This window comes from Panicum virgatum, chromosome 1K, assembly GCF_016808335.1.
Source record: "Panicum virgatum strain AP13 chromosome 1K, P.virgatum_v5, whole genome shotgun sequence".
NCBI classification, from domain to species: domain Eukaryota; kingdom Viridiplantae; phylum Streptophyta; class Magnoliopsida; order Poales; family Poaceae; genus Panicum; species Panicum virgatum.
This window is the reverse complement of record NC_053136.1, coordinates 3,743,132-3,764,415: the sequence shown is the minus strand read 5'-3', so window position 1 is coordinate 3,764,415 and position 21,284 is coordinate 3,743,132. Positions and strand designations below refer to the sequence as shown.

Here is a 21,284-nt window from a genome sequence, read left to right as displayed (position 1 = left end):
ACGGACCATGGGTGAAAAAGGATGGCCTGGCCTGGCCTCCTTCTAGGCTCTTATCCAGTAGCCAGCCTTTTCCCTCTCGCTGCTCCAGCCAATTTGACTGCTTGAAAAAAAATGTTGTCACGTAAATTTTTGGCTGGGTTTTGGAGCTGGAGATCTATCTCGCCGAGGAAATCTCTTTTTCTAGGGCTGCCTGGTCTTAGATAGTGTGATGGTATTGCAACATCAACATGATGACATGATCCATTTCCTGATACACGAACCGGTGGGTGTTAGGCACTAGGCAGTTTCTGCAATCTGATTATTTCCTGTGTCTTAAGATTAAATGGACACGGTACGTTACTGATTTGTGTCACCAGCAGTTTCCAGGAGCGAATTCTAACAGGACTACAACAGGGCAAAGCTTCATCATTCAAACGGCAGTAAAACAAACAAAATTTGTACAGCACACACATTGTCACGCGACAGCACAGGGGAATCGTGCTTGATTGTTAAAGATCTCTCTTTGAAATTAAATGACCGGTTGAGATCAGTGTGCTTGGTACAACCATCAGGTCATAAGAACAACTTTGCTAACAAGTCCACCTCTGATCTAGAACATGAAAATTCCAAGGCACCGAAGGTATGTTTCTGGCTCATTAGACTACCAGACGCCTATTAGTAATGCCGAGGCCCCAGAGCACTCTGACAGTATGCTATGTAAGCCGGCACTTGTCTGTTTCTTGTTTCCTTTTTTTCTTTCTTGGTTCTCTATACAGTTATCTGCTATATAAAACCTATGGGCAATGCCCAGATAAAGCGCCAAGCTACGCTTTTTCCTTGAGCTCAGCGGATGGCACGAGCACCACAGCTTGGTTTTTCATGTCACTCCCACCATTACCACAGCCCACTGCTCCTGATGACAGCATGTTCTTCTTCAGCTTCTGCAGCCTACATTCAAGTCCACACATCTCATCAATCACATCCAGGAAAGGCTGATAATCTGAGGCCCCAACATCCACCAAAGGAGCAGCTTGCTCTTCGGCACAGGCACCAGTATCCATATGAGGAGCAGCTTGCTCTTCAGCGCAGGCACCAGTATCCATATGAGGAGCAGCTTGCTCTTCAGCGCAGGCACCACTATCTATCTGGGAAGCAGCTTGCCATCCAGCGATGACTTCATTGTTTATTGGATGGCTCAAATCTGTCCACAAACAAGACTTGCTTGTAGGTGACATGCTCTCCTGCAAACATGTTGAGGCTACACAATCAATTCAATGGATCTGACAAGTAGATCCTTTTTCAAGGCCCCTGCTACTGTTGATTAGGTCTAAAAATTAGACAAGATAAACACAATCAGCTTTGTGTATAGTTTCTACCTTGACTTGGTCTGTTGGAGAACAAGCTTGCCTCACAGGGCTGCTAGTTGATTCCATCTTCCTCTTCTCAAGATTTCGTTGCAATCGTGTAGGCACATTGATGATTTCAGACAAGGGAACAAAGCATGAATTGTCTCCTGAATCAACCTTGCCCGAGATACCAGCTTTTTCTTCACTTGTTCCCAAGTTATTGGAGGTAGAAGTAACATGACCATTTCTTTCAGCCTGCAGGACAAAAGAGATGATAACAAACAGTCTGTTGAATATATATCCACAAGATAAAATGAAAGAAATATTTGAACCTGACACTTTGTATCCTTCAATAGATTTACACAATGGTGATGTGTTGACTTACAGTTACAGAAATCATTGATTCAAGTATCTAATAAACACTAAGAGTCTATGACTACAATTCCTTTTAGCGCATGGCACTATTATAACTGCCAGAATTAACATGAATACTTCAGAAAACTGAGAAACTCTTCTCAATATTTGCTTGCGTGGTAGGGACCTTGGTGATTTCAGACATAGGAAAATAAAAGAGTACAAATTGTCTGCTGAATCAACCTTGCCTGAGATTCCAGCTTTTCCTTTACTTCTTGAGCTTTTGCTGGGAGCGATATTATGACTGTTCCCTTCAGCCTGAAAGATAGCACTAATATTAACAATGTTGAGTATATAACCACAAGAAAAACTAGAACTTGGTTCTGTGTATCCTTCAATAAATTTACACATGGAATCAAAGCATATGAAATAGTAGAACATATAATAGTTAAATTGCAGTTTAGTCTAGAATTTGGTTCTGTGTATCCTTCAATAATTTTACACATGAAATCGAATCATATGGAATCGTAGAAAATATATAACGGTTAAAATGCAGTTTAGTTTGTGGGAAAGAAAAATTCTGTATAAAATAAATTGTGAACTTGTAGAAATCACAGATTCACTGGACTAAATAAATTGACATCATTATTTTTAGGACTTTGCTTACGGGCCTCCCAGCAAATGCTAGCATAGAGAAACAGGAGTCATTGGGTGGGGAGAAACCAAAAATCAAAGACAACACTTAGGGCAACTCGGGAATGCAAGGAAACATTATTTATTCAATGAAATTACACAGATCATATGAATAACCACGAGATAGAAATCCATGCCTTACGATCTCTGAGAGCAGCACAGCGAGTATTTTTGAACCATTTATCAATCTGCAAATGGATGGCAGTCACTGGTTACTGCTGCTGAAGACATTTTAAGGCAAAGCAAGTTGGTAATCATTCTATACTTAGACACCCTGCCTATCACATTGTCAGATGAAAAGAGTGGCAACTAACAACTGTGATATTGACTTGAGTATCTGACTTTAATTATGAACGACATTTATAGTATCTCATATAACAGCAGTTATAAGTCAGGTGCCACAGGGTAATTGAACGGCAGAAGCAACTTCTAGGTGAATAAACACATACATGTTAGAAGTAACACAGAGCTGCCAAAATTGATCCAATTAAACACAACGTACCTTTTCAAAAGAGATGTCCAATTCTTTCGAGAGATTTTCTTTGACATCCCGGGGTGGGAGCTCATTTTCAGCAAAAGATTTGCGAAGCACCTAATTTACCAAGGTTAAGGACAGATGATATTAATGACAAGAAAGCGTGAACAAGACAAAATTGACAATTTCACAGTTGCAGGCACAATAAGCCAGATTGAAATCCCATTACAGCCTTGAGTTCATTATGTATCATAACAAATACAATTGTGAATAACAATATGCATATATAAAGAGGCCTACCAATTTATAAAGGTCATTAGAACTATCAATTACCTCGACTGCCGCGGGAGGAATCCTGAAAAGTTTTCTTCCTTTCTTCTGCTGGATCTTTTCATCTGATATAAGATTCGAGAAACCTTCAACAGAATTATCCCCATCACTCCTTGCACGTGTTTTTCTTTTCTTTCTTCTGTCATGACCCCAATCTTCATCCTCACTTGGCTCTTCATTCTCAATTATTTTCCCAAACATTTCCTGGGCAGGATAAAAAGTATTCAACATTACAGCCTGTTGGGCTAACTTAATCCCGCAATCAAAACACTTAATGAAGGTGCGACCTATAAAAAATACTTCCAAGCAAAATGTTTTAAATTGCAGTACTGATGGCAATAATTAAGGCAGGTTAGACAAACCTCATTAAGTCTTCTGTAATCAACATCTCTTCTCGGCCTTTGGTATGTAAGGACCTGTGCGCAATCATCTTCACTAGAATCAATGCCTAAGTCCAAATTGGCATGACAGAACCCTTCAGCATTATTGAATTCTGCTGATATGAATTCCGGAATATCATCATTTGGAGAATAAAGTGGACTTCCTGAACCATTGGAATCATCAGACATAATTTCTTCCCCGCTGTTCATGCAACTGCTGTTGGCCTCGTTTTCTTCAGGATCATAGTCCTCATCACCTGAATACTCAGAAAGCCAATCTTCATCTAGTGCATCCTCAGAGTCAATTTGTTCAGTTGCTTCCTTGAAAACATCCTATAGAAAGCAAGTAGAGTTGACAATCGATAGAAATAGTATGGAATAACAAAAGTAAAACGATCATAACAGGTGCGGAAATGATGAACACTCACTTCAAAAGGGCACTTCACCGTAAAATTTGTTCCTAGATGTGCATTAATAGCATCTAAAATTTTCACCTTGCACAAACAGAATTTGCAAAGCCATCCAAGGCTACTTGTTGGAAGAGCTGAGGTTGCACAAGACAGATAGACATATTAATGGTAAAATAATTAGTACTGCAATACCTGTTTAAAAATAGAATAACAAGTCTATCTGTATTTCAAATGAGGAGCAAAAAGTACAGCAGGCAACAGAAATAAGTACAACACATTCAGAACAGAATCTGTACCTCTAACACAGGCCATTGCAATCTAGATTATAAGATCAGGCATTAAATTACATCATTTTTTAAAATTTATCCTGATGAAGGTTGATCAACATTCAAGGTACATATCTACCCATGCTCAAATAATTATGACAAACTAAAAGTAGAAAAGCTGTGTGATAGAATGGCTCATTTATGGGAAGTATCTGAGCAAAATGTTTAAATAGAACTATTGCAAAACCAGATAATGTAAAGAAACAATAGCAATAACTCAAAAATAAGCAGCAGTTCTTATAAAATAAATGCTACTCAACAATCACTGGTGTCCACTGCATTCAAAACCTAAGCAAAAGCATACCGAATTGTGAACAGGCAACAACACTACAACATGAAAGCATTACATAGAAAAGAAGAAAAAAAATACAATAATTCAAAAACCAAGAGACAATCTCGAGTTAGCGCCTACTTCAGACTTAGCTAATTAAAGATTGACCCTAAACTCTAATAGTGCTGATTTGGTACCTAGTATTGAGTTGCATGCACCAACCAATTCAACCCAAAAGCTTAAGCTGATGGGGGAGAGGTGGTCAATTCACTTATATTCCAACACTCCCCCTCACGTGGAGGCTCCCTCAGGCCTTGAACGTGGAATAGGAGCGAGTAGCAATTATTTTATTTAATTGCGCTAACCAGGATTCGAACTTGAGACCTCTGGCTGTGATACCATATTGAGTTGCATGCACCAACCAATTCAACCCAAAAGCATAAGCTGATGGGGAGAGGTGGGCAATTCACTTATATTCCAACACCTAGTAACCTCCACTTTGCTGACTGCAGTTCATAAATTGCAACATTGTTGTATTTCTGCACAAGTTCTCTCATATCACAAGTTGAGTTGGACAATTGGCACAGCTAACTAGGGTCTGTGCCAAAATTGCCAATCAAATGTCTGTATTGCATATGGCAACCATGATAAGCAAACTAAACATTGGCAGTGTCAGTAACAAATGCATTCAAACTGCGAACCATGGTATGCAGATGCAACTGAATTTACATCCAGCCTTGTCCATCTACAGCCCGTGTGGGCAATCAGACAGTTAGATTGTCTCAACTTGTCACACCTGATATTTTTTTTGATATAATAAGTAATACAAGGAAGCAAATGAGCAAAACTAAAAGTTAGGCAGCAAGAAGTCGATCTCTAAAATATGTTTACAATAGAGGAACTAGTGTAAAATTCAACTGTGAGTGCTTGGAACCTTGTGGCACATGAAATAGAGAAAATTGAACACAGATTTTCAAAGTCAACCTGGAATCTAGATGGAATGACGAATAACATTTTTTAGTAAGGGACAAATCTAACAAAAGATATGTCAAGTGATCGTCTGGTTTTTAATTGGAAGACTTAGACATTAACTTTTACCGTCAACAGACAACCTAGACGACATTCGCCATAAATGTGTACCTATTGTATCACACATTCACACTATATACAAAAAACAGCATGACAGGCTGAAACAGATAGGAGGGAGGGAAGGGGAGGGTGCAAGACAAATATGTTATTGTTCAATCTCATTAATCTAACAAACAACCATATCAAATAATACATAACCAAATATTTGGAAGGAAAAGAAGAAATAATTACCATTTTTTTCTAAAGGAGGTTCCAAACATTTCTCATGATATGCCCTTTTGCAAGCCCCTTCGCAGAGGATAATTTTATAGTTGGGAAATGATTCATGAGACTTGCATGTCGAACACATGATCTAGCAGAACAAATATTGATAATTTATCAGATGAAGGATCCAGTGGAACTGGAGGTCTCATGATGGTATACGTACATGTTCAGAATTGGTAGGTGCGACTGGAGGCATCACTGGGTCATCAACACCCCAAGTGGAATTATACAAATCGAGTTGGCGAATAACATCCCGTATAGCAATTTTGCATTTTATGATCTGTTTCTTGGCACGCTGCAGTTCCTTCTCTGGTTTTATTTTCTCTCGGCTGTTTGGAAAGTTGCACTTAATTAGTGTACTATTTAGTATTTACTATCATACCATATTTCACTGTACTAATTCATAAAAGCAAATGAGTAACATAAGCAAGGAAATTATATAACAGCATCAAGGTGGAACTGATAATGACAGTAATATGGCCTGTTAACATGATTCTATAGGCAGGAAAAATAAGAGTCTACTTTCACTACACCATGTCAACAAAAGGTACCATACAGAACTTTCATCTCATAAAACAAACTTCAATCACATAAGTCCAAAAGTATACTTCCGACAAATTAACATATCAGCATTATCCCTAGACTTGTGATCATACTACAATTAAGAAAAAATAATTGCTTAAAAGTGTGCCCTTGTCGTATTAGCCACACGAAGCTATTCTACATGGAGTATATAAGTTCCAAACAAATTGGCGTCTTTTGGCTTCAAGCCTTAAAGTCTAAGCTATCTTACATTTATGTGAACTTCCTCCCCCCAGAAAAGTTTGTCCCAACGTGATAACGTTATTCAGCTTACTTTTTAAATGAAAAATGCATTAACTCTAGGTGGATACATAGATTTGAAATTTTTCTTTCACCAGCAGATGACAGCAGTTAGAGCGTGGTGTGCACCTTTGGCCATTCCATCCATCCCCAGAGTAAGCATCTAATAAATTCTGCTCCAATTTTATCTTGATTAGAAAATATCTTGCTCTTCTTTCCAAACGAATTGCTTCATCAATATTTTGCCTTTTTCTTTTTTTCTTCCTCCTCGTTACTAGTCCTCTTACAATGTTTCCAGCAACAGAATCTGAATCCTTCCGCCGTTTTAGAGGACTACAATGATATTTCTTCTTTATGCTTTTTGCCAGAGTAGCATTCCTAACTTTCCTTGGTGATCTCTTCGAAGGAGAATCAAATTTACACCGGCGGGAAGCATTTCGTCGACTTGGTCTGTTTGACACAGGAACCAAATCTGAAGAGGTCTCTTTCCTCCTTTTTGATGACCGTCCTGAGTTGGAGCATACCATTTTATTTTCTGAAGAATGCATCACTAGTGATGGTGATGTGATGATCACAGGGGACTAATACCTAATACGATAAAAAGATGTGTTAAATACAAGATAGGCACAGACTGGCAAAAAAAATACTAGTGGCAACATGGAGAAAATATGGTAAGTAGATAGTTATAGAGTGCTAAAAATAAAAAAAGGTATTATTTAGCACAAATCTATGCTGATGTCAACTGTTATTTCTTAGGCATGCCATGTGTGTAAAGTTGGTCATACAGAAATCATCTACAGAAAGCAATTGTTGGAATGCCAGGTTCACCCCCCCCCCCCCCAAAAAAAACAGCATTAATCTTTACAGGCGTGCACAGGAACATATCAATAAACTTATCAACGCTGACATAAACATAGTACACTACTGTTTCAGATGATGTACAGTACCGTGTTACTTCTTCACAACCGTGCAAATCACTGTCACAAGGTGGACATGTGAGCGCAGTGCGTTTTGCACATACCAAACCCGAGCGGACAGTCTGGCCTCTGGAGTACAGAGTTGTGGTAGTTTTAACTTTTAAGCTGGTTGATTCCAAGCCAACAGTCGAAATGGGGTCGACTTGCATGGAGAAGCAACACCTCTAACACTAAATCCACTAGAGGAAGCAGATCCGGACTCTACAACACCGAAGAGAACCAAACGAAAGTACGAAACCTACCCAATCGACCTCCTCTTCAGAAACACCAACCAGCTACTGCTACACAGCGACCCGCAGAGCAGAGACACGGCTAGCTAGTGGAGAGCCGAGAGGGAGCGAGGCGGGGTGAGCGAAGCTGAAGTGGGGGGCTAAGATAGCGTAGCCTTGGCGCGTACCAGTACAATGGCACCGGCGACGGAGCTGCCGGGGCGCGCCGACCGCCGGCCAGCCCGCCCGCCCAGATGCGGGGAGCGCGTCCGGCCACGGCGGGCGCTGGACGCAGCCGACGGAGCTCGGGGCGGAGAAGACGGCGCTAGGGCATGGCGGCTGCTGCTGGGGGAGAAGAAGAGCGAGGAGAGCGGAGCGGCGGTGTGAACGGGAAGGCGGAGGCTGCGTTGCTGCTGAGAGAGAGAGAATTCTTTTTTTTTTTTGATGTGCTAGAGAGAGGAGAGAGAGAGAGAGAATTGGTGAGGACACGGAAATGAAAGGGGGGCAGCCGGGCAGGGATGACGCGTCGCCTCGGTTTCTCTGCGCCCCCGGCTGTTGACGCCCGGGGCAGAGGGGCGGACGGTTGGGATGGTCGGGAGCGGGCGATCGGACGGCCGGGACAACCTTGGAGGCTGCGACAATTACTGCTCCGGCACCCGTCAGTCAGAGTCCGTGACGGGCGGCGACGGGTTCGAAAGAAATAAAAAATGATGATCCTTTTAAAAAAACAAAAAAAATCATTTCGTTTGCTTTGGTGGAAAGCTGGTAATTTGAAGTGAAATCAACCAAATCAAGGGAAATTCAAACTGAAGTGGAGTCGCTCGAATTTTTTGCGAGTGAGGCTCGGGATGGCCCGACATTTTGGAAAAAACTCCAGAATTTTGTATTAGTTTACAACCTCTGCATGGAAATGAGGATACAGAGCTCCTGGAGTATGTAAAAACAGTATCGCCTTTGCAATTTTACACTCTATTTTCTTCATCTCTAAAATTCTCCTAAGTGCTACATGATGTTACACGCCCGATGAGCCCGGATCAGATATCTCAGCAAATAGCTGCCTGTTCAGACAATCAGACTTCAGAGTGGATTATCAGCCGCCAGCTATCTCAAGTTCTCGACAGCTTTTGATTCGCACAAAAAAAAAATCAACAAACATCATTTCTTCGCCTTCCTAGTTCTCTTCGCTGGCTGGGTTTTCCTTGCGGCCCTTTTAGGGGCCTTCCCTGCAACCTTGGCCTTCTTCGGGGCCTTCCCCTGCATATCACAGGAGTCCAGTCATGGCTTTCATCAGGAGCACCTTGATGTCGAGATGCACAATGTTAAATGAGAATAGCCGCGCGCTAGCACTAAGGAAGATATAGCAAGCAAAACCTGTTGGTAGCGGGTTCTCTACATCTTTGGTAATGGTTATGTGAAATTACTAGTTCAACATGGGAACAGCAAGGAAGCCTAAAGCCTAAGGAAACAGGAAGGCAAGTGCTGAAGGCTTATGCAAATTTCCTGATAATGACCCTTAGAGCCAAGGACATAATAACAAGATACGCACAAGCATGTTAATAATTAAGCCTTCAAATGCCACTCATAAAAACTCAATCGGGATTTGAACACCTCTAATTCAGAATTCCCAATCACTACAAGTCTGGAACACTTCAATGGCCATCTTCTGTACATAACAAAATCCCAGAAACTAGCTAAAAATAATAGGGTTAATTTTTTCTCAAACGCTCACATAATTGGGTTATAATAAGTTAGTCATCAACTAAAGTGGAGGCAAGAAAACGTACCACTTGTTTCTCAGCTTTTCTTTTGGTTTTCGCCTTAGGTTGACTGTCATCTTCATTATTCTGATCATTTCGGTAAGCCTGTGATTCAGGGAGCTTATCACCCTCCTCATCTGAATCAAATGTGAATCCATCAAGGGTACCTATACAGAAGATAGATCCATAATATTAGTGAAGAGAAATTATAACGCAGGCTGTCATCACATAAACAATGAGTCCATAACTTCATGCAGATTGGTTTTTCCTCGCAGGCGCATACTAACACTATGTCACTAAAGCTACACTCAAAAGAGGAAGCACCAATAAATAGCTTAATCAAAGAATTAGGAGCATGCCGTAGTAACTATGTACATTAAAGATGATTTGATCTGATGCCTATTATGCTAACCTTCCATCATAGTCTCCGCTTCAAATACATTGGACTGTGGTTCAAGTTGAATGAAGTCATTCATTATAGCCTCTATCTGCACAGGAAAAACAGGGAATGGATTATGATAAGCAGCTGCCTTGGAATAAAAGTGACCTAGAAAAATGGAATACATAGAGAAATGTACAGTTGGAGATGGCACATTAGACGCTCGAATTTATGACATGTATAAACTGATATAATGGATAACACTAATATGCTTATAAATTTATTTAATCGCTTACGTACCTTTGCTTCTGATTGTCCCACACTCACCTGAAAGAGGAAACCAAGGATTAAATACCAAGTCTGCATAATAAAATTGTACTTGAGTTTGACATATAACTTACAACACAAAATGTCCTGGATGGAACTATAGTTGTTTTGTATATCGTTCCTGTTTGAGTACGGAAAGAGAAATAATTAGCTAACTCTTCGAATATGCATGTATCAAGGACAAAAAGAGCTGGTTTTCAAATGCTTTAGCAGAGTATTAATGTGGATATCTTGCCTGGGATTTCCTACCACAGGAATTAAGAAATCTAATGAGGTATCTAACGTGAAAGTTACTTGATGATACCTTTCAGGTCTAACAACAAATCCTGACTTCCAGTAGGACCATTTGAAACTACTATCCTCCCAACAGCGCCAATATCTCCGCTCAAATCAATCGAGTCACCATCACATTCAATCAGTGCCTACAAAAACAACCAAATAAACAGAAGAAAGATTATTAAATAAAGTAAATATTAATAGCATAAATTGTTGGATAATATAATTGGAAGTTTCCAGGTAATAGCTTCACTAAGTTATTTACCAGAAGTACAATTGTTGATAGTTCAGCTTTACGACACAGTCACATGTACACAATTCAGAAATTTTAACCTAACCCATGCTCTCGTTCTAAGTCATTATTTGCTATGAGTGGACATGTACACAGTATCATAGAAAAACACAATATACATGTCAAATCTTCTGACTGTACCTCCGATGATTATAAATTTAAATACCTTTGCACCAATGCTAATCAGACAGTTTTTACATGAAGAAACAGAAGAAGAGCGGGGGAGGACAACAGGCTTGTTGATAGCATTTGGTTGCAAGCATAAACGTTTTAATGGGAAGCATTCACATAGGCAGAGGCACAGAGCACAAACTCCAGCAAGAGTTGACCATACCTTTGAACGTTGAACTTTATCGGGAAATATTAATGGTAACCTCTGGGAGACCTGGCAATTTAGGAGAAAAGCATGCACTCAATCAAAAAGCAGCACAGACCTAAATAATCACACATAAAGGTACAAGCTGAATTTTTTTCCTTTTATTCTTTTCCTTTGGTATTATCGTTCAAAATATCAGGGGGTGAAATGGCAAAGAGTAGAGAGAGGTGAGTAAGACATCTCACAGGGTTTCCTGTAAGTTTATCTTGCATTTCATCCTCAGCAACTCCCTCTTGATGTTCCAATGTGTCTATGTTGGACCATGAAACAGTAAGTACATGTTATTCACAAATCTCATTGTTAAGCTGGTAAATAAAATGGCAGCCGCACTAAAATGTCTTACCACCTATTTGGTCTGGATCAGATTTCGTTCCCGCAACCTTTGGTTTTTTATTCTTAGTTTGTTGAACACCTTTTCTCTTGGGACTGCTGAATGAGTTCTCTTCATGATTAGCATCACCAGCCCTTGAAGGGCTGTTTCCAGGGGAAGCATCAGAACCAGATGAAAGTGTAACCGTATCCTTCTTTGGAGTCTAATTAAAAAAAAATAGGTACAGCAATTAATTGCAAAACTACAACACCAGTGTCTGCACCTACTAAGTTGTAAAAGTTAAATTTAACATAAGAATTGCAATATCTGATCACTAGCACAACATAAAGAATTGAATATTCCAATGATAAGGTCCAAAAAAACAGTTGCCACAAACAGGAATTATCACCTGTGCACGAAAAAGATGCACGGTCAACTATATCGATGGCAAATGTTAGAGTAGCCAGAGCCTTTAATAGTTCATTTGATGTTTACGAAGTCCTACTCCCTCCCTCAGGTCTTAAATATATGCTGTTTAGGACAAGCTAAGCTGTCCTAAGCGCCATATATTTAAAAATGGAGGGAGCATATTTTTTTATTCTTTGTTTAATTTTGATGGAAGTAGCAAAAAAATCAGACCTGGATAGCAACATAACATGAATTAAAACTAGGGAATTCAAAACAACATTTAAATCCATACCGAGCGACTAGTGTTATCTTGTTTTTCATATGTAGTTGGTCCTTCTGCATGTTTGCCAAAAGAATCTATAAGCATCTTGAACTATGTGTAGCAAATGGATCAAATTTTTAATGAGAAGCACTTGCTGCTTCATAATTTCATCGCACAGTGTACACGGGTCGACCAGATCTACCTTTTTTACGACTAAGGGTTTTTCTTCTAGCAAATGCCAGAGTTTTGCCCTTGTTTTGTCCAGGGTCATCTCTGTCACCAGCATAATCTGAACTAGCCTGATTTTCTCCATTTCCTTGTTCTCTAGATGGAGTGGTCCTGGTAGGACTAGCTTCAGGAGAAGCATCAGACCCAGAAGAAAGCATCACCGGCTCCGTACTTGGTGCCTATACCAAAAAAGAGGAGAAAAAAGTTCAAATCCATGTAGTACTCCTTATTGCTACATAGTAAAATTATATGAAGAGATGATTTGGAACGAAAAAAAATTCTGGAAAGCTAAAGACAGAAGTATGAGTAGCCAATGTATACTGTGCCGAGAATGGCGAGAATGACATTTGGCACTACTGATGGGTTCTGATATTTATAGATCCAAAAGGTTCTACAAGCTCCCCTTCCAAAACATTCACCTCCCTCCCTAGACCAATACTATGGATCTGGAAATCAAATTGCTAAAACAAGCTCAAGGACTCAAGGATTTCCTGTGGCTTCTCTATATTGACAAACTTGTTGGCTTTCTTGTTGTCCAGTCTTGAACACCGCTGCGCCGGTAGTTTAGACTGCGAGGGGGTGTTGGTGTATATGTGAGCCAATGTATAGAGGTCCATCTAGAGGCCCATGTATAGAATCTATATATCCCACCTGTTGTGGACTCATTTGTGGGCCGCACATATGAGAGAAGGAGGAAGAAAAATGTGTGAGAAGTGTTATGGGCCGATCTAGGCCCACGAGTACTGTAGCGCGTGCGTGAACAGTGCCGAATCCTATTTGATTAGGTTAGTTTGGTTTATTAGGAAAGAGATAAGATAGATTGATTCGGTTAGGATATTGCTTAGGAGTCAAGTCAGTCGTCTCTATAAAAGAGACTATCTTGTATCAATGAAGGACAAGTAAGATTAGAATCAAATACTTCCCAGAGCCTCCAACGTGAGGGCGGGTAGCATCTAATCCTGTTATCTACCATATCATCTGGTATCACGATCCTCCGACCCTGCGCCTCCAACCCCACCACCAACCCTAGCCGCCAAAACCCCTACACAAACCATCCCTGCGCCTCCAACCATAGCCGCCAACCCCTCCCTGCGCACTGCCACCGCTAAACCCTCAACCACCAGCCGGATCAGAGACTTCCTCACCCGGCGCCACCTCTGTCCGCCATGGCCGACGCCCAGGTTCCGGCGGACATCAGCGCCAAGCTCGACAACCTCCTCCGCGCGGTCGAGCTCAACACCCATGAGATCAGCCAAGTCAAGAACCAGTATTCAGCACTGGACGTAGCCGTCAATCGGATCCAAACCCGGGTCCTGGAGAAGTTTCCCACAAACCAGTTCGAGGCCTCGAGATCTGACCCGCCATCCCCCCACCCATCGCCGCGCACAAGCTCAAGTTCCCCGACTACTATGGCAAGGACGATCCGGCAATCTGGCTGCACAAATGCGAGCAGTGCTTCCAAGCCTATCGCACCCCGGAGGCGAACAAGACCTGGACGGCATCCTTCTACCTCCACGAGGCAGCCGCCCGATGGTACTTTCGGCTGGAGCGTAATCGCGGCGTTCCATCGTGGCCGGAGTTCGTTCAGGCCATCAACCGTCGCTTCGGGCCGTCCATCCGCAGCAACCCCCTCGGCGAACTGGCCCAGCTCCGCCGGACGGGTACGGTCGACGACTTCATCGACCAGTTCCTCACCCAACTCGCCCGCTGCGACGACGTCTCTGAACGGCAGCAGACCGACCTGTTTATGGCCGGTTTGGGCGGCACACTGCAGATCGATGTGGAGATGCAGCACCCGGAGCACCTCGAGGACGCCATGAATCTCGCTCGGGCATACGAGCGGCGTTCGACTTCGATCGCCACGGAGTCGCGATCTGCGTGGCGCCCTCCCCCTCGGGGTTCCAGATCATCGTCAGCAGTGGCGTCGCCGGCCGCCCCAGCGTCCGCGGCGGCCTCCCAGCATCGGACGGCGCCCTCTGCGTCCTCGGCCGTCCCTCCACCGCCACCAGATCCTTCGCCAGCAGCCCCGCCGTTTACACGCTTCCGGCGGCTGTCCGCAGAGGAGATGGACGATCGCCGCACCCGCAGCCTGTGCTTCAACTGCCCCGAGAAGTTCACTCCCGGGCACAACAAGGTGTGCAAGGGCAAAGGGGTCTACACCATCGAGATATCCGAAGACTTCCCCCTGGAAGACGACGCCTCCGACAACGACTCCGAGCCGGCCGTCGAGGTGTCCTTGTGCGCCATGACGAGCCTCGGCAGCACCGACACCTTCCTCCTCGAGACCGACATCGCAGGTGTCCCCATCACCGCCCTGGTCGACTCGGGATCCACGCACACCTTCATGGCGTCATCCACAGCAGACCGCCTGGGCTTATCTCCAGAGCCCTTGAGCGGCGTCCACGTCAAAGTAGCCAACGGCGAGCGGCTGCAGTCATCCGGGGTTTGACGTGCGGTCCGCGTCATCATCGGCGGCGAACCCTTCAACATTGACGTCTTCGTCATCCCACTGGAGGGCTACGAGCTGGTCTTGGGGTACCGTTGGTTGCGCTCCCTCGGCTCCTTCAACTGGGACTGCGCGCGCCAGCGCCTATCCTTCTGGAACGGCGGCCGACGGGTGCGCCTCGTGGGCAAGGGCGCTCCTTCTAGACCGCGCCTTGCTGCGGCCGTGGCGGCGATCGACTACCTCCAGCTCCCCCTCGACTCGTTCGCCGACCTCTTCGAGCCGCCGACAACTCTCCCACCGAGCCGCAGCTTCGACCACCACATTCACCTGCTGCCCGGGACGGCTCCAGTGGCGGTTCGACCGTACAGATACCCCCAGCTGCTGAAGGACGAGATCGAGCACCAATGCGCGGACATGCTGCGGCAAGGCATCATACGCCCCAGCACGTCTGCGTTCTCCTCCCCGGTCTTGCTGGTGCGCAAGAAGGACGGGACATGGCGATTCTGCGTCGACTACCGCGCCCTCAATACCGTCACCGTCCGCGACATGTTCCCCATCCCTATCGTCGACGAACTCTTGGACGAGCTCCGCGACGCCGTATTCTTCACCAAGCTCGACCTGAGTAGCGGCTACCACCAGGTCCGGATGTTCGCCGCCGACATCGACAAAACGGCATTCCGGACCCATCATGGCCACTTCGAGTTCTTGGTGATGCCCTTCGGCCTCACAAACGCGCCGTCCACGTTCCAGGCGCTCATGAATGAGGTACTGCGCCCTTTTCTCCGTCGCTTCGTTCTTGTCTTCTTCGACGACATCCTCATCTACAGCAAGACATGGAGCGAGCATCTGCAACACGTCCGTGCCGTCTTCGACACCCTCCGGGCGCACGGGCTGGTGTTGAAGCGGTCTAAGTGCTCTTTGGGCGAGAAGAGCATGGCTTATCTGGGCCACATCGTCACCGGCGATGGCGTGGCCATGGATCAGTCCAAGGTAGCGGTTGTTCAGGCCTGGCCGCTGCCTAGGACACTGCGGGCGCTTCGGGGCTTCCTCGGCCTCACAGGCTACTACCGGAAATTCATCAGCAACTACGGCGTCATCGCGGCGCCCCTCACCGGCCTCCTCAAGAAGGAGGCCTTCTGCTGGACGCAGGAAGCAATGGACGCTTTCCGCGCCCTCCAGCACACCCTCACCACAGGACCCGTGCTACAGCTTCCTGACTTCGACAAGCCGTTTGTCGTCGACTGCGACGCCTCCGGCTCGGACTTCGGGGCCGTGCTACATCAGCTTGACGGCCTACAGCAAGACGGTCGCGCCCCGTCACATGAAGCTGGCGGCCTACGAACGCGAACTAATCGGTCTTGTGCAGGCGGTGCGTCACTGGAGACCGTACCTGTGGACGCGCCCATTCATCGTCCGGACCGACCACTGCAGCCTCAAGCATCTCCTAGACCAGCGGCTGTCCACGATCCCTCAACACACGTGGGTCAGCAAGCTCTTCGGGTACTCCTTCACGGTGGAGTACCGGCCGGGGCGCCAGAACGTCGTCGCCGATGCTCTCTCCCGGCGCGATGAGGATCAGTGTGCCATCAACGTCTTGGCGCTGTCCCTCCCCTCCTTCAACGCCAAGCGCAAGGAGATCGCCGACGGCTTGGACGGAGCAGCCTGGACAGAGCTGGACGGACTGGAGCTCCACAAGGGACGCATCTTCGTCCCCGACGACTCATCCTTGTGGCCGGTTCTTCTTCAGCATGCACACGGGACCGGCCACGAAGGGGCCCAGAAGACGCTGCATCGCCTGCGGACATCCTTCTACAGTCCACACGCGTCCAGACTCGTCACCGACTACGTCCGCAGCTGCGTTGTCTGCCAGCGCAGCAAGACAGAGCATCTTCACCCAGCGGGCCTGCTGCAACCGCTGGAGTTGCCAAGCTCGGTCTGGGCAGATATTGCCATGGACTTCATGGAGGGTTTTCCCAGGATCGGCGGCAAGACGGTGGTGCTCACTGTCGTCGATCGTTTCTCCAAGTACGCCCACTTCATCGCACTGGGGCACCCCTACACGGCGATCTCCGTCGCCCAGGCCTTCTTCGACAACATCGTGAAGCTCCATGGATTGACGTGTTCCATCGTGAGCGATCGCGTCCCCGTTTTCACCAGCAAGTTTTGGACGGAACTCTTCTCCCTCGCCGGTGTCAAGCTGCGCCTCAGCTCTGCCTTCCACCCTCAGACGGATGGGCAGTCTGAGGTCACGAACAGAATCTTGGGCGTCTATCTACGGTGCCTCGCTGGTGATCGACCACGGCAATGGTTGCGGTGGCTGCCATGGGCCGAGTATTGCTACAACACCAGCTACCAGACTGCGCTTAAGACCACGCCATTTGAGGTGGTCTACGGGCGTTCTCCACCGACTTTGGCATCTTACAGGCCAGGTTTGGCGCGGGTGGTGGCCCTGGACCGCCAGCTCTATGAGCGTGACGTCTTCCTCACCGACATTCGTGATCGCCTTCACCAAGCCCAAGACATCATGAAGGAGACGGCTGACCGCTCTCGCCGTTTCGTGGAGTTTGTTGTCGGAGACTGGGTATGGTTACGCCTCAACCATCGGGCTGCGGCGGGCATTACATCCAGTGCGGCTGCCAAGCTGGCACACAAGTTCTATGGTCCCTTTCAGGTTGTGGAGCGCATTGGGGATGTCGCCTACCGTCTACAGCTTCCAGCTTCAGCCCGCATCCACAACATCTTCCATGTGGTCTTACTTAAGAAGCATGTGGGCGATCCTCCTGTTGCACCAGTACCCCTACCGCCGATCGACCACGGCCGGGCTGTCCCTACTCCTCAGAAGGTGCTGCGCGCAAGGCTCAACCGTGGCGTGTGGGAGCTTTCGGTGCAGTGGCTCGGCCTTTCGGCGGCCGACACGACCTGGGAGCCCTTGGAGTCGTTCAAGGAGCGCTATCCATCATTCCAGCTCGAGGACGAGCTGTTTCGAAAGGAGGGCGGAAGTGTTGTGGACTCATTTGTGGGCCGCACATATGAGAGAAGGAGGAAGAAAAATATGTGAGAAGTGTTATGGGCCGATCTAGGCCCATGAGTACTGTAGCGCGTGCGTGAACAGTGCCGAATCCTATTTGATTAGGTTAATTTGGTTTATTAGGAAAGAGACAAGATAAATTGATTCGGTTAGGATATTGCTTAGGGGTCAAGTCAGTCGTCTCTATAAGAGAGACTATCTTGTATCAATGAAGGACAAGCAAGATTAGAACCAAATACTTCCCAGAGCCTCCAACGTGAGGGCGGGTAGGCTCTAATCCTGTTATCTACCATATCACACCCTTCTAGGGTTTAGAGGAATAAAAGTCATTATTCTCTCCATCATGGTATCTAGCCTCTTTCCTCTCCTACTACCCACCCTCTAGACGCCGTTGCCGGCCATCCCGCTGCCGGCGATGCCGCCGGCGCCATGGCCCGCCGGCCACGGGCGCCACCGCCACCGCCGCCCCTCTCCTCCTTCCCTCCCCTCTCCTCTGCTCCCGGCGGCATGACCTCCTCTGCTCGGGGCTCCTCTGCTTGGGGCCTCTGGCCGCCGGCGCCGTGGCCTGCCGCCCCCTGGGCTCCTGCCGCCGCCGCCACGGCCCTCGCCGACCCGCTACACCCGCCGCCGGGCGCCGACGCGGCGGATCCCGCCGCCCTAGGTGCGGATCCGGCCGCCCTGGGCGCGGATCCGGCCGTCCTAGCCGCGGGGGGCGCGGGCGCGCTGACCGCCGCCGGCCCTCCAGCCGCGTGGGCCGCCGCGCAGGCTGCGGGGGGCGCTGACGCCGCCGCCGCGCACCGCGCCGCCATCGCTGCCGGCAAGCAGCATGCCGCCGACGCCGCGCCCGATCCCGCGGCCCTCCTCGCCGCCAAGTCGGAGGCTTCGGCGGCACAGGAGCGGGTCCGCGTGGCTGCCCTCGCTTGGGAGCGCGAGCGCGCCACGGCCGACGCCCTCGCCCTCCGGCTCGCCGAGGCGGAGCACTACGTCCGCGTCGCTTCCGGCCAGCAGCCCATCGTCCCCGAGCACGGCGCCTCCTCCTCCCACCAGGCCCCGCCCGCTGGATCTGGACTCCGGCACGACCCGACCGACCCCATGGTCGCCCAGCTCCACCTCCAGGCAGCCGGCGTCCAGAACATCAGGGCCCTGGTCACCGTCCTCCTCGACCCGACGTCCTCCTCCTATGGACGCAGGCGGGACCAGGTCCTGCTCGCCCTCCGCTGCTACGCCCTCGACGACCACGTCCTCGTCGACTCGCCCTATCCTGGATCTTCAGGACCTCGTCAGGGCCCACGGAGGCACTGCGCGCCAGGCCTGGGTGGTGCTCGAGGGGCAGTTCCTCGACAACGCCGAGTACCGCGCCCTCCAGCTCGACGCCACCTTTCGCACCTTCGTACAAGGGGATCTCTCCGTCGGTGAGTACTGCCGGCGGATGAAGGTCATGGCCGATGCTCTTCACGACCTCGGGGATCCGGTGTCCGATCGGGTATTGGTGCTCAATGTCCTGCGGGGCCTGAGCAGCACCTATGACCACCTAAAGAGCTGGATCGCCCGCCAGCGGCCCTTCTCCTCCTTCCTGCAGGTCCGGGACGACCTCGCCATCGAGATCACCAGGAATCTCGCGCCTGGATCGCCCTCGCCTACCTCCACTGCGCTTTCTTGTTGTCCAGTCTTGAACACCGCTGCGCCGGTAGTTCAGACTGCGGGGGGATGTTGGTGTATATGTGAGCCCATGTATAGAGGCTCATCTAGAGACCCATGTATAGGATCTATATATCACACCCTTCTAAGGTTTGGAGGAATACAAGCCATTATTCTCTCCATCAAAACTCAATACCAGAAATTTGCTTAGAAGCAGAACAGCAGTTATTGAATGTTTTGGAAATTTCTAAGCAATTCGAAACCATTATATTTACTAAATATCTTAGAAGGGCGTATGAAAATTTTCTTAGTACTCAAAGAGCAATTCGAAACATAAATGGCCTGCAGCAGTACAGCTCAATTCTACGAGGAACAGCAAGAACAAGAACTTTCTTGAGGAGGACATGGGACCGTTTGTGGCACGGGAAGTGCCAATTGGCAGCATGGCACAGATCAATTGCTAGTTCGACACTGGTTTGCTTCTGATGTTGTGAAACTAAAGCCGCACATTTAATTTTGACCACGATACGAGTGACCAAACAAGAGGGAGGTTAGCAACCACAGGAGGAAAACTCTTTTCACCCATCGGGGCTCAGTACAGTCTGACCTAATTCGCAAGAAGTTCACAAGCAGCATTGCGGGACACTAAAGCGAAAGGCTACCCCCAGCAGCAGCCACCAGTCCAAGATTTAGCCTCATAGGGTAGAAGAGATACTCCAAAGCGAGATGGTACCTGAAACGCGGTGAGCCAGTCGGGATCCTCGTTTTCCTCCCCCATGTTAACCTGTCGGTGGCGCCCAGTACCCTCGGGGGAGATCACGGCGCCGCCGCCGCTCGTCGGCTATGGCCCGGCGAAGCTGCTGCGCCCTGCGCCGGCGTCGGGGAGAGAAATTTCGGGGAGGAGGGGTGGAGGAAGCGGAAACGAGCCGAAAAGATCATGGACCCGGCCCATTGGCAGCCCATTTGGCCGGTAGTGCTTTTTCTTTTTTTATAAAGGTTTTATTTGATTTTTTTTTTTGAGAAAATTTGAATTTTTTTTAGGCACAGCTTCGAAGAGGTTCTCATACTGCGACTGCGATCTGATGAAAAAAAAACCTCCACGGAATATTGAATCTCTGCCAAAAATTGATAAACTGGCGACGTAGTTTGGATCACTCAACGGAAAGAAATACAGCACTGAAACTTGCAATGGCAGGTGGGTTGGCCGGAGCTGCAAGGAGAGACCCGGTTCTGGTGCGACATATGTGCTTGGATTCAAGTTGAAAGTAGCATATATTCATAGAAGAGCTTTGTACTTGAAATTACTAATTCCGGTAACGCCTCTGAATACGGATTCAAAGCATCAAAGTAGGTATGGTGCTCCGATCATTAAGTGGTCAGTCATAGCAATTAGATCATTCAACTATAGTTGACAGGCAGGGTGGATGCTTGAGGAACATTGAGGATTCTTTGTGCGATTCATAGGATCAACAGGTTTGTCGTGCCATTTGTCAGTTAAACAAAATACAAAACCTAGATTTTAACAGCTGATGAACAATTGCAATTTTTGTGTGTATGACATTAGAATAACTTTAAAATAACTAATGCGTTATTCTATTCCACTTCTAGATAGGGAAACAAACATAGGGTCAC

At 47.2% G+C, this 21,284-nt stretch overlaps 2 protein-coding genes across 6 annotated transcripts; both read right to left on the bottom strand.

Moving 5' to 3' along the window:
- Positions 1-401: 401 nt before the first annotated feature.
- Positions 402-8,382, bottom strand: LOC120649150 (pathogenesis-related homeodomain protein-like). 3 transcript variants are annotated; one of them, XM_039925973.1, is made up of 12 exons: positions 8,114-8,382; positions 6,869-7,327; positions 6,081-6,246; positions 5,885-6,005; positions 3,986-4,101; positions 3,540-3,890; positions 3,181-3,381; positions 2,875-2,964; positions 2,510-2,560; positions 1,923-1,997; positions 1,356-1,580; positions 402-1,220 (listed from the first exon to the last, which is right to left on the bottom strand). In XM_039925973.1, the coding sequence occupies exons 2-12, from the start codon at positions 7,285-7,287 to the stop codon at positions 804-806; spliced, it is 2,232 nt and encodes a 743-aa protein (XP_039781907.1). In that variant the 5' UTR covers positions 7,288-7,327; positions 8,114-8,382; the 3' UTR covers positions 402-803. The 3 variants fall into 3 exon arrangements, with proteins under 3 accessions (XP_039781907.1, XP_039781825.1, XP_039781980.1); XM_039925891.1 differs by lacking the exon at positions 8,114-8,382 and adding an exon at positions 7,959-8,070; XM_039926046.1 differs by lacking the exons at positions 3,986-4,101; positions 6,081-6,246; positions 6,869-7,327; positions 8,114-8,382.
- Positions 8,383-8,751: 369 nt separating this feature from the next.
- On the bottom strand, positions 8,752-20,587 carry LOC120648982 (DNA-binding protein BIN4-like). Of its 3 annotated transcripts, none has more exons than XM_039925715.1 (12): positions 20,386-20,586; positions 12,515-12,719; positions 12,343-12,386; positions 11,679-11,865; positions 11,518-11,582; positions 11,291-11,341; positions 10,693-10,810; positions 10,463-10,509; positions 10,362-10,388; positions 10,095-10,170; positions 9,710-9,849; positions 8,752-9,179 (listed from the first exon to the last, which is right to left on the bottom strand). In XM_039925715.1, the coding sequence occupies exons 1-12, from the start codon at positions 20,428-20,430 to the stop codon at positions 9,081-9,083; spliced, it is 1,104 nt and encodes a 367-aa protein (XP_039781649.1). In that variant the 5' UTR covers positions 20,431-20,586; the 3' UTR covers positions 8,752-9,080. The 3 variants fall into 3 exon arrangements, with proteins under 3 accessions (XP_039781649.1, XP_039781568.1, XP_039781723.1); XM_039925634.1 differs by having other exon boundaries at positions 11,676-11,865; positions 20,386-20,585; XM_039925789.1 differs by lacking the exon at positions 8,752-9,179 and adding an exon at positions 9,202-9,616 and having other exon boundaries at positions 11,676-11,865; positions 20,386-20,587.
- Between the last annotated feature and the right edge of the window lie 697 nt (positions 20,588-21,284).

Bases quoted from the DNA above. Each gene is read 5' to 3' on its own strand.
- LOC120648982 (XM_039925634.1), bottom strand. From the start codon at position 20,430: ATGGGGGAGGAAAACGAGGATCCCGACTGGCTCACCGCGTTTCAG. The intron at 11,866-12,342 runs GTATGGATTTAA...TTTTTTAATTAG, and splicing joins AAGATAACACTAGTCGCTCG to ACTCCAAAGAAGGATACGGT. The intron at 11,342-11,517 runs GTGAGATGTCTT...CTAAATTGCCAG, and splicing joins ATAAACTTACAGGAAACCCT to GTCTCCCAGAGGTTACCATT.
- LOC120649150 (XM_039925973.1), bottom strand. From the start codon at position 7,287: ATGCATTCTTCAGAAAATAAAATGGTATGCTCCAACTCAGGACGGTCA. The intron at 3,891-3,985 runs GTGAGTGTTCAT...TGCTTTCTATAG, and splicing joins CGGTGAAGTGCCCTTTTGAA to GATGTTTTCAAGGAAGCAAC. The intron at 1,998-2,509 runs GCATGGATTTCT...GCTATCTTTCAG, and splicing joins CTGCTCTCAGAGATCGTAAG to GCTGAAGGGAACAGTCATAA.